General features: G+C 46.8%; 1 protein-coding gene across 1 annotated transcript; it reads right to left on the bottom strand.

The window, feature by feature from the left end:
- Positions 1-2,469: 2,469 nt before the first annotated feature.
- Positions 2,470-13,225, bottom strand: LOC138205592 (histone deacetylase 2-like). The gene is given in 15 exon segments (XM_069161666.1): positions 2,470-2,837; positions 4,126-4,186; positions 4,282-4,437; positions 5,333-5,463; positions 5,687-5,795; positions 7,320-7,460; positions 7,726-7,834; positions 9,101-9,193; positions 9,443-9,584; positions 10,137-10,153; positions 10,155-10,276; positions 10,953-11,027; positions 11,167-11,284; positions 11,374-11,486; positions 13,078-13,225. Coding segments are annotated over 15 exon segments (1,476 nt in total). The 5' UTR covers positions 13,133-13,225; the 3' UTR covers positions 2,470-2,803.
- Between the last annotated feature and the right edge of the window lie 442 nt (positions 13,226-13,667).

Below are 13,667 nucleotides of genomic sequence, written 5' to 3'. Positions count from 1 at the left end.
CGACTGAAGAGTCAGTATAAGGACAAGTATATGTTTGAATGTTGACACATTTAAAGGGACAAGTAAATGTCCTTTAAGTGCAAGTTTCTAGAACTGCTTTCTATAACCTGCACAATATTGTCAAAGTCAAGTCGTGTGTTTTGTGATTCCTAATTCTCTGGATGCACCAATAACTCTCTGAACAGCCTCCGCGTATAAACAGCCCAGTCTACTTGTAGTAGCAATCTACTGGAGCAGAAGCCATAAGTCCCTTTTAAATGTGTCAAGATTCAAACATTTGTATTTACCTAGAAATCTGCTGTTCACGGTTCTGTGATCTGAAATAACTCGGATGCCCCCCCTCCCTCCCCCCTATCGCTTTAGGATAAGGAAGTATCATGAATAAAATCCCTCCTGGCTTTGAGCAGGCAGAACTATTCTTTTTTTTTTTTTTTAACCATCAGAGATTTGATCTTTTCTTGTAAAACAGCAACCAGCTCTCATTGAACCCGAAAATAAATGATTCCCCCGATATTACATCCTGTTTACACCTCGCTTCTTCTTTTTTTTTAATGCACATCATTCACTCCTTCTTTCCTGTAAGCGGGAAGCCCTCTGGCGCAATAGCGCCCTCTCAGGGTTGACAGCTGGCGCTGCCCCGTCAGAGGCCTGGACTTCATACTGTCTCTTTCCACTACGTGGAGACAACACACCCCTCAGTGGGTTTATGGGGGACATTTATTTGTTTTTGTTTTTTGACCATTTTGACTTTATTACATGCGCCCTCAGCTTTGCGCCTGGATGTACCAGTTGACATGAATGTATTACAATAAGACAAGAGCTGCTTGAGAATATGCGTGAACCGCTGAAGGGAATGTCTTTTCCTCTCCTTGGGGGGGGGATTCTGGCCCAAATTTTGCCCAACGCATTCAGTTTAGTAGTGGGAACAGGAAACTGAGCAAAAGCTATGCGGGGCTCACTTGGCCCTGACCAACCTGCTGGCCCACATATGTGATGGAAGACTTTGCAAACTCCCATTTTTCAAAGGTTCAAGGTCAGCGAAGCGTCTCGCAAGACACTGAAACACGGTGGACAGGGTTTCTACACGAGATGGCAAATCAGCCGAGTATACCACCACATGATCAAGAGACGCTACTCCGGACCAAAACCCTCCTCATAATGTGTTGAAAAGGTGCCATCGCACATACCAAACCTCATTTCAATCAGGAGACGTGTTTGTAAACAGAAAGGGATTTTTTTTAATTTTTTTTTAATTTGTATTAAGCGCACGACAGTGAGAATAATAACTGAAAGTGTTTGGTGATAGACCACGACGAGATGCCGTCGGCTCTGGAGAGGAGGGTGAGGAGAAAGTGACGGGAGAGAAACAAACACCGACTTGGAGCAGACCGGAGAGGATCGCTGGTGAAGTGCAAAGGCCGGAGCCGGTACGAGGCTGAAGAGGTCGTGGTGTGAATGAACAACATAAAGCCCCTAAAGAATTAAAATCAGCATGCACGTGTTTTCTATGTCGCCTCGAAATGCACATTTGCGCACAGACACGCACGAGCGTATGCCACTCAATATATGACAATAATAATTGCGCGCGTACGCGGACATAAGTTATACGTTTGTGTTTACGGTGGGAGGACGTGAGGACACGGGGACACGAGGAAGTCCAAACGTAGAGCAAGATTACGGTGAACGGTTTTGCTGCGCAGGAGGACTTAGTATATGTCGCGGATGGGCCGAGCGGGATCCAGAGCGATACCGAGATATCCCTCTTCTTCCTCGCCGAGTTTGTGGAAACGGTGTTTGGGTTTGGAGAGAAGGCCCGAGCTGTCCCGAGGGGATCTATCGGGAGGAAATGCTGCCGTTACCAACATCAGTGCAACGCTGCAGGACAGTGGGTTGGGAAGGTCCATCTGAAAATAGTTCACTGGTTTCCAATAAACTTCACAATGTCCCTTTGGAAGAACCATAAACATGAAACGGATTCAGCTGCAGATCATTCAGCACAATCCTGCAACACTCATTTAGACAAAATTGGCTGTTTTCTAGATATGTTTTTCTAGACTCTCAGTGTTGGTAAAGTTTTTTTTTCACACTAACAAACGGATATTTGCGTATAATTAGGATTTACTTTCCATCCAGCATATCTTAAAACGCACAAGGAAGCCGTCATCGGGACGTTTGTTCTTCTTTGAGTTCTGCTTCCACCAAACCAGCGATGGACGGCAGCAGAGCAACATCGGAACCGATAAAACTTTGGTATGCTTCATTAACCACAATCATATATTTGTGTTTGAAGTATTTGATATTATTATGCTGGTAGAAACATTGAGTGCCTGCACGTTTACAACACGTCCTTCCACCAGTGTTGGTACTTTGCCTGAGAATGATGCTATGTGTTGGGTTACAGCGCCCCCTTGTGTCTGAACCTTTGGATTACACAATGCTCACGGAGCTGCAGTTTACATCCCAAGAAAGCAGTATCAAAAGTTTTATTGACAAATACAAAATATCAAAAGATAACCAATGATTGCAGGTTCATGGAGCCTCAGTTCACCAACAACAAACTGGTGTTTCCTTCAGAAGATCGAGCACATTGGAATCACGGGGTTCAAAGAGAATCAAAGGACGAAGCCTGGAAAATTCAAGTAGAGGATTCAAGCTGGCCACCGACACGCAACACAAAGAGACGATTCACTCCAGGTTTACACCTAGAAAATAAATATCATGACTCTGAGGAGGTTTTGAGGCGTTGGATGGTCGAGGGGTGGACAGCACCGGTTGGGTGGTGAGTGGAGAGAAGAAGAACACTTCAGGCACTGCTGGTCTGCTCAGTCTTCACACTGCTGAGGAAAACACAGTTTCAACAACATCAACACTTTTTACAGTTTGATTTCCAGCAGCAACGTAGTGAGCAACAAACCACAAGTCCACCATGATAGTAACAGCACACGGTCTGAACCAAAGACCCACATCACTGGGTGTCTATTCCTATTTAGATTTGATTTTGATGTGACGAGCCTGACATGTTTTCTCATGTATTGGCTAAACAATAACAATAACTATAGCAACTTTTATGAAACGCAAAAGAAGCACCGGCCCCTCAGTACGGGTACGGACCATTTAGTTGGTTTAACAGATACAGATGCAGGACATATGACTCTTTAACTAACTGATTTATTATTTAATAATTACAAAAAAATTGGTTGATTTTCATTTCTACAGTCCCGTTAAACATATTTTAAAGTAATCACCGCATAGATTTTCATTTAAATGTGAGTTGTTTAATGCTGCTGAGCGAGTTCAGATATTCCTTTTCGAACGTTGAGATTAGAAGTCGGAGAGTCAATCAGCCCGAGAGGTGTTGGTTCGAGTTTCTGAAGGTTCCTGTAACGTAGTTTTCTTCCACAGAGGAAATACATTACTGACGTGTGGAAACAAGAGTTCAGAGTCTCCACGTCTTTTCTGCACTATCGCACACAAGACGTATGGCAAACACAGCTGATGAGCTCGGAGAGACCGTGCGGAAAATGCCTTCAGAGAAATGAATTGCGGAGGAAGCGACTCGCTGCTGCAGCAGCAGGCAGCGACAACCAGCTGCTTGTAGGCCGACTGCGAGTTCTGATAAAGCTGAAAGCTCGTCTCGGATCTGACTTCAATGTGAGCATATGGCTCTTTTCTGGAAGAAAAAAACGGATTCAAATTGAACCATCAAAAATGGAAATGCCGTTGTTGAGTACTCCTTTGTTCAGTTTTGTCAGCACCAGTTCACAACTGGCCAGGAGTGAACTTTAAAACTCAACTGTCGCTGAGATCCGGCTGTTTTGTTACATTTAGTTTTAGACTCTGCATGGAAATGTTTTCAATACAAGAAGATACAACGTGAATTTCTTGCCTTGCACCTGCGCACGCATAAAAAGGCCGATGAGAAGCATTTCCACGGCGAATGAATGAGTTGTCTGTGGAAGAGGGTTTCAGGTTAACAGGAATCATTGCTGCAGGAGGCCGAGGAACCGCTTCAGTGTGAACGCAAGCTTACACTGTTTCAAAAAGCAACCGGTCTGAAAACCAAGTGAGTAAATACTCCAAAAAAAAAAAAAAAAACACGACACATGAACAACGAAGACGCGTCACCTTATCGAGTCGCTCTTCTCGGTGCTGCTGTCCTTCGTCTTCTCTTCTTCTTCTTTTACCTCTGTGGTGAGATGGAGAAAAACAAAGAGCCTCTTATTCACACCCTGCATCACCTCACCACGGTTGAAGTGCTCGGGACCATCTTGAGGAACCCACCAGCTTTCGTCTCCTCCCCGTCCTTCTTGTCCTCGTCCACTCGGGGCCTTTTGGCTCCCTTCCTGCGGTTGGCCACGTTCCTCCGGCCGCCCTCCCCCTCGTCCTCCGAGTCGGAGAACTCTTCATCGCAGGCTATCCTCTTATCTGTGGCACGAACTGCAACCACACAACAACACGGTCCGATGAATGGACTTCCTGCGGACGGCCCTTGTCCGTGAGGACACGTTGAAGGAGAACGCGCGACGTTCGTAGGAACGACTGCAGGGCGCATCGCAGCGGCACAGCAGCCGGAGCTGACATACACTTCGCACGTCGATGATCTCCTGCTGGTTAAACTGCAACACCGACGTAGACTAGGAAATAAAAAAAATTAAAAAATGAACACCTCCTTGTTTAGATTCGATTCGATTCGATTCGATTTTATTAATCCCAAAGCGGGGAAATCTCGTCGTCACAGCAGCGTGCACACGTGTTCACCTTTCTGTGGTAGGAATGAAACGATGTTCACGTTTTAACAACGTTTCATTCATGATTTATTGATTCAGGAAATTCCATTCCATCAGCATCCCTCCACCGTCACCAAAGTCGCATTTCTTTGCTTAGTTCATTCAAACGAGTACGTTGGTTGAAACTTTTGACTCGGCGACACTAACGCGAAGCTTCACGCCTGTTTTCTGAGTTATGGATGTTGCAGACGTAAGATCGGTCTGCCAGACGGACGGTACGTCAGCCGGAACCTTTAACACGGTTTTTCCATTTAAATAAAAGAGACTTGTGGGGTTCTCAAAAACTAAATAGACCAAAAAAAAGGAACTTTTCAGGTTCGTAAAGCTTTTTTTTTTTTTTTTGTCAGAAAGACACACAATGGTTCACGTGCACCTTCTTAAATCAGAGAAAGTTGCGCACCGGAAGAAATGACCCTCGGCTGTTGCCGTGGTGACGGTGAGTTTGTGTTCGGGTCCTCTGAGGTCCAGTTTTGTGCGTCTCTTGTGTGTTCGTGTTACCGTGCGGTTGAAAGGGAATGCCGCGCGAAATTAGACGTCGGTCTTACTGGACAAGCGTTTGTCGGGGTCCTCCGTGTCCTCGTCCACCGTGTCGTCTGGGACGGCGTCCTCGGGGACGGCCTGCATCTGAACGCCGGGGGCGTGGGGCAGCATCCGCAGGTTCTCGAACAGCCGCTGCCTGACAAGTCACAGAAATGTTACCGGGAGTTCGTCCGCGCTTCCATTTCCCGCAGCAGTTCACCACGTGGGGCGTCCGCACAGCTCCAAGCGATTCAAGCGAACGAACAGAGAACGGACGGTTATTAGACCGCGAACATCTCGTGGCGCTGCGACACGATTTTTTTTTTAACGTCGGCAGCAACGACAACCGCCCCCGTACGTTGCAACTTGAAGTCACTTACTTGATCTTGTCCGTGTACTCGCGTGTGTTCTGGTTGGTCATGTTGGAGGGGCTGATGTGCAGCTTGAAGTCCGGCCCAAAGTACTCAAAGTAGTCGTTGTACGGCAGCTCTGCAATGGAAGCGTCACGGGGAAGAATAAGGCAACTGGAAGAAACCGAGCCAAGATGAACACAGCGGAGAAGATTTACACTGGAGATAAAAATTTAAAAAAAAAAACGAGTGTCAAATGATCAGTCGTTTGGACTGAAAGAGGAGCACTAACACACCTGTTAAACATGATTTACGGAGGCTTTATAACCTGCGCTGATCCCCGCTGAGGGCACGATGAATTGAAACGAATGGGGAGTTCACTTAATGTCTCCGAATGCCATTAAGAGAACTGCTGGCCCATTCAACAACCTCTGATTACATCCCCCTTTTTTCATGTTCGACACACTCGGTGTGCTGACTCAGCTCGCTGGGAACAAAGGCAGGAAGCGGGCCGGGCCTTTCCAGAGGTGAAGTCATTGAACATTAACTAGACACCCCGACACCTCCACCCATCACGGCACCACAGGCTGCAGACACACACACACACACACACACACACATTATGCAATCAATTAATGGCGTCACGGTTAGAGATGCTCCACCCGTCCCTCTCAAAAATCCACTTTCAATGTCTTGTGGTGAGATGGCGAGAAAAGAAGGAAAAGAAATTCAAAACCTTTTTGTTATTACGGTGCTTAAGTGTCTATTTGGGATGCGTTATGATTTTCAAATGACTGAACGGTCATTAAATTATATCAAAAACTCAAATGGGTTACGCTTAAAACCAAGCGACATCCAACAGTGAGGTCATCGACCAACAGTGATGTCATCGTTGGTTTGCGAACGTTATGAATCCTCCAGTTCAGATTCTGTCCGTCACCATCTTTGCTAGTTCGGAGCAGGAAGTGACCATATTTGGAAGAGCTGGGGGGAGGAGCCTGCGGTGGATCTGGTCCAATAGAAATGTTGCGGAAGGACCTGAGGGAAACAGTTCACGCTAAGAACCCACCAACATCCCAGAGTTCAGGATGTTGTACGGAGGAATCCGATTGCTCCGAGCATCGGTGGAAGTTACAGCAGACACTAAAAGCAACGGTTCACTTTTTTTGGACATAAAGTGGAATATGGAAATTCAAATCTACGTTTTTCACTACAATACTCAACAAATTTGGGACTATATTGATAAAACACTGTCAGATTTGTGATGGACAGAATAATAATCTATTTTAATCCCGTTTTCTTCTTCCAACTGACGCCCACATTAACCATGATGCACCTCAACTGCCAAATGGTTCACTAGGTTCAAGCAGAGATGAAGAGCAGCCAACAGATTATTGAATTTCTTTCGCCCCAACACAAGTGTGACATCAGTCGCGGACATTCAGCGGGCTGAAAAGTAACCGAAATAAGTCTGTAAAAGAAGATTCCTGCGGAGGCCTCCGTACTGGAAGGAAGTGTTTTCTTTCAAGGCTCCTGAGCTTAAAAAAAAAAAAGGTTGCGACTCGCCGCACTGAGCTAATACCGCCGTGCTTCCCGCAACATGCCAAAAACCAAAGCTTTCGGTTTTTAGTTCCCATTCAGCGAGGTGAGACAAGTGACGAACCGTCGGGGATGTCCGTGTCCAGAGCCACGGCCGTCTCGTAGGTCCAGCAGCGCGCCACGTTGCGGATGGTGTATCCTCCTCCACCCAGCATGAGCAGCGGCAGGTTGAAGGTCTTCACGTACTCCACACACTTGGCGTGCCCTGGAGGAAACAAAAGGCACGATGCAGCACTTTCTCTTTGGTCCCCGACCCTCGCTCGTAACTTCATTTTAAAATAGTCTCCCCGTCGCCGCGGCAGTCTAAGAAGCGCTTCGCAGCTTCACGCATTGGAGGTGCTCTCCTTGCCGACGGCGGCAACTCAGGGGGTTTACTCGTCCTAAGGTTGAACCGCCAAACCCGCAACGAGCGGGCAGCCTGATGCGCTTCGGCACCTAAGCAACGGCAGCGTGACGCAGCGTGTCCGTACCGCGGATGGTGAGGTTGAAGCAGCCGAGGCGGTCTCCGGAGAGAGAGTCGGCGCCACACTGCAGAACCACGGCGCTGGGCTGGTACATCTCCATCACTTTGGCCATCACCTGCAGGGCGCAGCGGAAAACCACAGTGAGGAGCGTCTGGAAGGGGGCGTGGCTTAACCCTCACAACCAACCCGCCCGCCCGCCCGCCCGTCCGCTTGCCACATGGCAATGAGCTCTCAAGATTGAAAAGTAGCTTCTAGGTTTGCAAAGACAAAAGATATGGTTCATTTTTGTATTAGTCTTGATTTTTTTTTTTTTGGTGGAAGTAAAGCTCTGGGTGTGGGCGTATCATGGATGGTCTGACTGAGAACAACAGGTTTGTGCGACCTTCTGTCCATTTAAAGAACATTTAAGGAAATGTCTGAATGTTTTGGTTCAGTTATTGATTTATTTTTTGCTTGTTTAACTATTGGAGTTTTGGAACGTGTTGTCTTGTATTTAATGTTACCTGACGTTACGCCTTCTTTTAACTTTCTAAATTACATTTGCAAATGTTTTTTTTTTTTTTTTATGTTTCTTTAATATCTTTTTGACGTGAAGCACTTTGTCATTCTCTTGCTGTGAAACACTTCGAGCTGCATTTCTTGAACGAAAGGTGCTCCACAAATTAAACAAAAGTTTATTACTATTATTATTACTGTTGTTGTTGTCTCCTGAGGGAAATATGTGGCCGTAGCTTCAGTATTTACCGTCCTGACGACAGTCCAACAGAAACAATCCCAGAGTTGAAGCAGATATTCAGAAGTTTTTTTTAAAGTTACTGGAAACTTTAGCTGCAGTTATTGCTGCACAAGAGCTGGAAAGTAAAGGTTCAGATACTTACACCACTCACAAATATGTAATATTGGATTTATTATTCTCAATAAATAAATGACCAAGTATACTATTTGTATCTCATTTCTGTCATCGGGTGCTCTTGGGAGAAAATCGAATGATGTTTTATATTCTATTGATTTAGGAATATATTCAATTCTAAAGGCTTCACAGGGTTCCGTGCACCACGTATCTCTGTTTGTGATCCATTTTGTCTGCCTGCCCTTTAGTGCTGAGCAGGTCGTGTAGAAAACAGTCTCGTGGGGAAAAAAAAAAAAAAAAAAAATCACCAGTGAGCTAAAGGATGCTAAAAAGATTAAAAATAAATAAATAAATAAATAAAAAAATATTATTGTTTAGTGCAACTTTAAGTCTCCAAACAACATGTCTCCAAGAAGAAAGTGGAAAAAGATGTAAAAAAAAAAAAAAAAAAAGCATTTTGAAAAGGTCAAGAATATTTGCAGCGGAATATTAAAAGACAGGTTGACGTTCGTGTTCACGCTTCGTACTCACAGGCCTGAAGATTTGCTGATATGACTCATCGTCAATGCCATCTCGCAGCGGGAAGTTGACGGCGTAATATTTGCCTTTTCCAGCTCCGATATCCTGAAGAAGAACCCAGAGAAACGGGAAACGCAGACTTCCATCAGTTTACCAGTGCAAATGTTGGCTGCAGAAAATCAACAAGACCGCTGGTCATTTTCAGAAAAATATTGCCTGTGAATATCGTGTTTTATTCTTACTGATAAAAACGTCTCCTCCTTTAACGCCTTTGAACTCTCACACGCCAGCAATGCGATGTTTTGCTGCTTTCATGGCTAAATTGGGAGTTGTGAAGGAAAACGTTCTGCTCACCCTCAGGTCTCCGGTTCCAGGGAAGTACTCCCCGTATTTGTGGAAGGACACCGTCATCACCCTGTCGGTGGTGTAGAAGGCCTCCTCCACTCCGTCCCCGTGGTGGATGTCTATGTCGACGTACAGTACCCTCTGGTGGTACCTGGGAGACAGAAACGTCCCGCAGGTCACCGCTCTGAGACTACGAGGAGACGCGTTGGACGTCCAGAGGCTCCCGAGGGGAGACGAGAGGAAGCTCCAACCTTCGCCCCAATAACTATTTGGAGTTGTGCTGCTCGGTCGACGTCGGCGCCCGAGCGAAAGGCGTTTCTGCGACCGGGACGCGCCTTCGTCGCTTCACTCGGGGCTCGGGGTCAGCCTGAGGCGGCCGACGCAAATAAATCGGCGCAAGCGGGTCGTGGGCCGCGGAGCTCCTCCGCCACGCTGACTCATTGTGACCGTTCCCCAGGAATCGGACGCAACGTTCGATGTGCTCTCTCCGCTCAGGTTTCAGGTCCACGTTCCGGACGAGTCCGGACGAGTCACCCCCCCCCCCCCCCCCCCCCCCCCCAAAAAAAGCCCCTTTCGGTGAAGGTCAGAACTTCCACTCCGCTCATTCCCTGGATTTCTTTTTATCGCCCCTCGTAGACACGCGTACTTTTATTTATACGGATGACATTAAATATGGAATTTAAAAAATGGAAGATTCTCTCACTTGAGTAGCTCCAGGATGGGCCAGCACGATGTCATTGACGTAGCAGAACCCGGAGGCTTCGGACTTCTTGGCGTGGTGGAGTCCTCCGGCCCAATTCACCGCAATGTCCGTCTGCTGCCTGTTCAGCTTCACGGAACCGGCTGAGAGCGGGGGGGGGGGGTGTGGGGGGGGGGAGAGGGGGGGGGGGAACAAGGCTGGATTTGGTGACGGCGGACTCGCACGGCCGACTCGAAGCAAACACGGCAGCAATGCGGCTTTTAACCAGGACCGGCTTCGTACTTTGCTCGACATTTCAACGGTTTAGGAATTTCGGATGTGAATAACATCGGTTGACGGCGGGACAAGAATACGCAAAACTCTGAGGAACTCTGAATATTTCCAATCGTCCAGGGTTTTTTTTTTTTTTTTTTTTTTTTTAGCAAAACTACAGTAGCTAGAAAACCAGCAACAGAAGAAACATGCACAGACGCCACTTCCAAGTATTTTTGTGGTAGTTTGTGTTGCCGTTCGCTGCATTAAATCGACGTTTTGAAGTTTCCGAACGAGGTCGGTTCGGCTGGTTTGCGCTCTCTCCTCTGGTTGGCTTGCTTACTTCGGGAGGCATCTGTGCAACGCAATGAATACGGATTTGACTTCGTGTCGGATCTCCTATTTCGTCGCATTCTGTCGATGGTCCGGGTTTTGTTTTCGACCGTTTCAAACAAAAAGCGCCGGCAGAAACGGCGCTCCGTCCCGAGGCGCGCGGCGTGACATGCGTCATTTCTGGTTCGGTCGACCAAAATCCCTACCCACGAATGTTCTTTCTTTTTCACGTACCAGCGGAGCCGCCGGAAGACAGCTGACAGAACTCAAACAAGCCGTCGAACACCGGGCAGTCCTCCCCGACGTTGACTGAAAGACCAAACCGAGGACACGTCCTTCATTTCAAAATACATTTGCAAATCGACAAAAACAGGAATCGCGGCTTGTTTTGAGCGTTGGGGACATTCCCCGGTCTCCGTGATGTCCCACAGAGGCCGCGGGGACTCACAGCGCTGCATCTGCTTGCTGAACTCGGACATGTTGTCCGGCCGGATGGATCGCAGGAACTTGATGTAGTCGTCGCTGTGGTACTTCGTCATCTCCTCGGCCGTGGCTTTGTGCGGTCTCTGAAACAAACGAGAAGACAAGTTGGACGGCAACGGGGACAGACGCGCCGGCGGGACGACGAGTTCGACGACGTACGCCGGAAACGTACGTAGATCTCCATCTTCCTGTACAGCCCGTAGTTGAGGAGCAGGTTGTGAGTCATCCGAATACGGTGCGGCTTCATGGGATGTCCTTGTCCGTAGTAATAATTCCCGATGTCCCCTGTAAAGAAAGTTGAATGACACGCGTCAACACGACAAGTGTGTTGAGTAGAATTGACGATGCAAACGTACAAACATCACAACAGTCGTGACTAAATATCTGAAAACTGGTCATGTGACGTTTTCGGGATAACCGGAGAAGAAATAGTCGGCGATATGTTGACCAAGAGAGGAAAATTTACTTCAACGTTGACAATGGACAAAAACTAGAATTTAACAGTCAACTTTTTTTTTTTTTTTTTAGTAAATTACAAAAATCTTAATGTATGGATTTTTTTTTTCTTTTCTTTTCTTTCTGCTTTACCAAAAAAAAAAAAAAAAAAAAACAATCAAACTGGGACTCCAAAACTGAGGTAAACCAAAAATCTTAACATGCATTCCTGCTGCATTTAGAGGGATTTGCAGTATGTTTTGTGTCATTAGCTGCTCAAAAAAAAAATATTTTTTTTTCAAGACTCTCGTTTAAAAACATAAAAAAAATAAAAAACTGAAGGCATCTCTGGACGGTTCGTCGGCCGGCAGCTGCTTTAAAACTACCAAAGTCATGAAACGCGCGTCACATCGCCCGCTCGTCACTTTAAACTGTCCGGTTTCTCCTGATCGGAGGCTTCTTCCTCCAGACTGCGTGTTTCAGCGCTTTCAAAACACGTTGGACAAGAGGTCAGATCAGGATTTCTGGAAGGGAACTTCAGAATAGTCCGATGTTTCGTTCTCAACCGTTCTGGTTCAGGCACCAACAAATCTGTCAAATCTGCTTTCGAATAATCTCTGTAAAAGATGATCAGCAGTAAATAAGCTTCTTTCGCGCTTTCTTTGCTTTATTCTCTGACGTCTGGAAGGCGTACGAGACAGCTGCTGTTATAGATTCATGACTTTTCAGGAGGAATGAAGCATTTTCTTTTTTTTTTTTTTATACGAGCTATAAAATATGTCCAGCCACTATCCATGAAGGTGTTAAAACTGGATTGTTGCGTCTGGTAGGAAATATTCATAAACAATACTTCATCTAAAGCAGCAACAACATGGAAACATCGGATCTCGAATTAAAACACCGAATGCATAGAAAGTTGTGTCACGTGTCAACATCAAAGCAGGATCACAATATCAACAAACGTGAAGTTTGACGAACTGAAACTTCAAAAAAAAAAAAAAAAAAATGTACAACTTAATGTGAGTTTCTGCAAACCTCTGGTTTTGTATTTCAACACGTCTCCTCGTGCCAGCCCGGCGTCTGAATTAAGAGGAACACGGTAACGAATACCGTCCCGTGTGGGGAGTCACAGGCACGCGCTCGTCGGGCTAGTTATCCCCACCGCTGATGGGTGTCTTTTCACGCGCTCGCTCGCTTTTTAACGTCGGGCGCTTAAAAACACCGATCACACGTTTGCCGCGCGCGGTGACGCCGGTCAGCGCCGACGCTCAATAAGCGCGTGTTAAAACATCCTGCAGTCAATCGGCAGCCGCGCGGACTTTAGCTGAGCGGCTAACGTTAGCCGGCCAGATGCCTCCCTCCGGGCTCGGGCTCGCGCTCGCACGCACGCACGCACACACACACACACACACACACACACACACACGAGGAGGTCCCGTACCGTCGTAGTAGTAGCAGACCTTCTTCCTGGTCCCCCCCGCTGTCGTGTAAGCCATGTCCAGAAAGCCTCCACAGAGCCCGCGTGACTTTGTTCCCGCGGACGGAGAACGAGACGGACGATGTCAACACAGAAGAAAACACCGCGGAGGGTTGTTGAGTGGGAGGAGCCACTGCAGCGGGGGCGGGGCCTGTGTCCGCGACGCCGCGGAGGCGGACCCGGGCCCCGCCGCGGGCCCCCCTGCTGAATGATACTTAACACTGCTGCACACATATCAGGGGTGAATTAGTTTTACGATACGTAATACGTAAATATATGACAAAGAGATTGGAGAAGACAGATAAGTAGTATTAATCATATTCTTGTACTGCCCTGATAAACACTAGATGTCAGCACCCTCTTTCAAATATTCCGATCTGCACCACATCAAGTACAACAACAACAACAACAACAAAACACCCTATCACCATATTAAATGCCATTTAGTCTACTTGAAACCTGGCTGCTAATAGTTATTTGACTTACATCTTATTCATGGTACAATTTCACCCATTTTTCACTTCAAGAAATTCTAAGAGGCCAGAGAAATCAGA

The sequence above is a fragment of the Embiotoca jacksoni genome, unplaced genomic scaffold, assembly GCF_022577435.1.
Source record: "Embiotoca jacksoni isolate LCO1_2020_lvr unplaced genomic scaffold, fEmbJac1.0.p SCAF_29, whole genome shotgun sequence".
NCBI classification, from domain to species: Eukaryota; Metazoa; Chordata; class Actinopteri; family Embiotocidae; genus Embiotoca; species Embiotoca jacksoni.
Note: the sequence above shows the minus strand (reverse complement) of the source record. Positions and strands in the feature narration are given on the sequence as shown.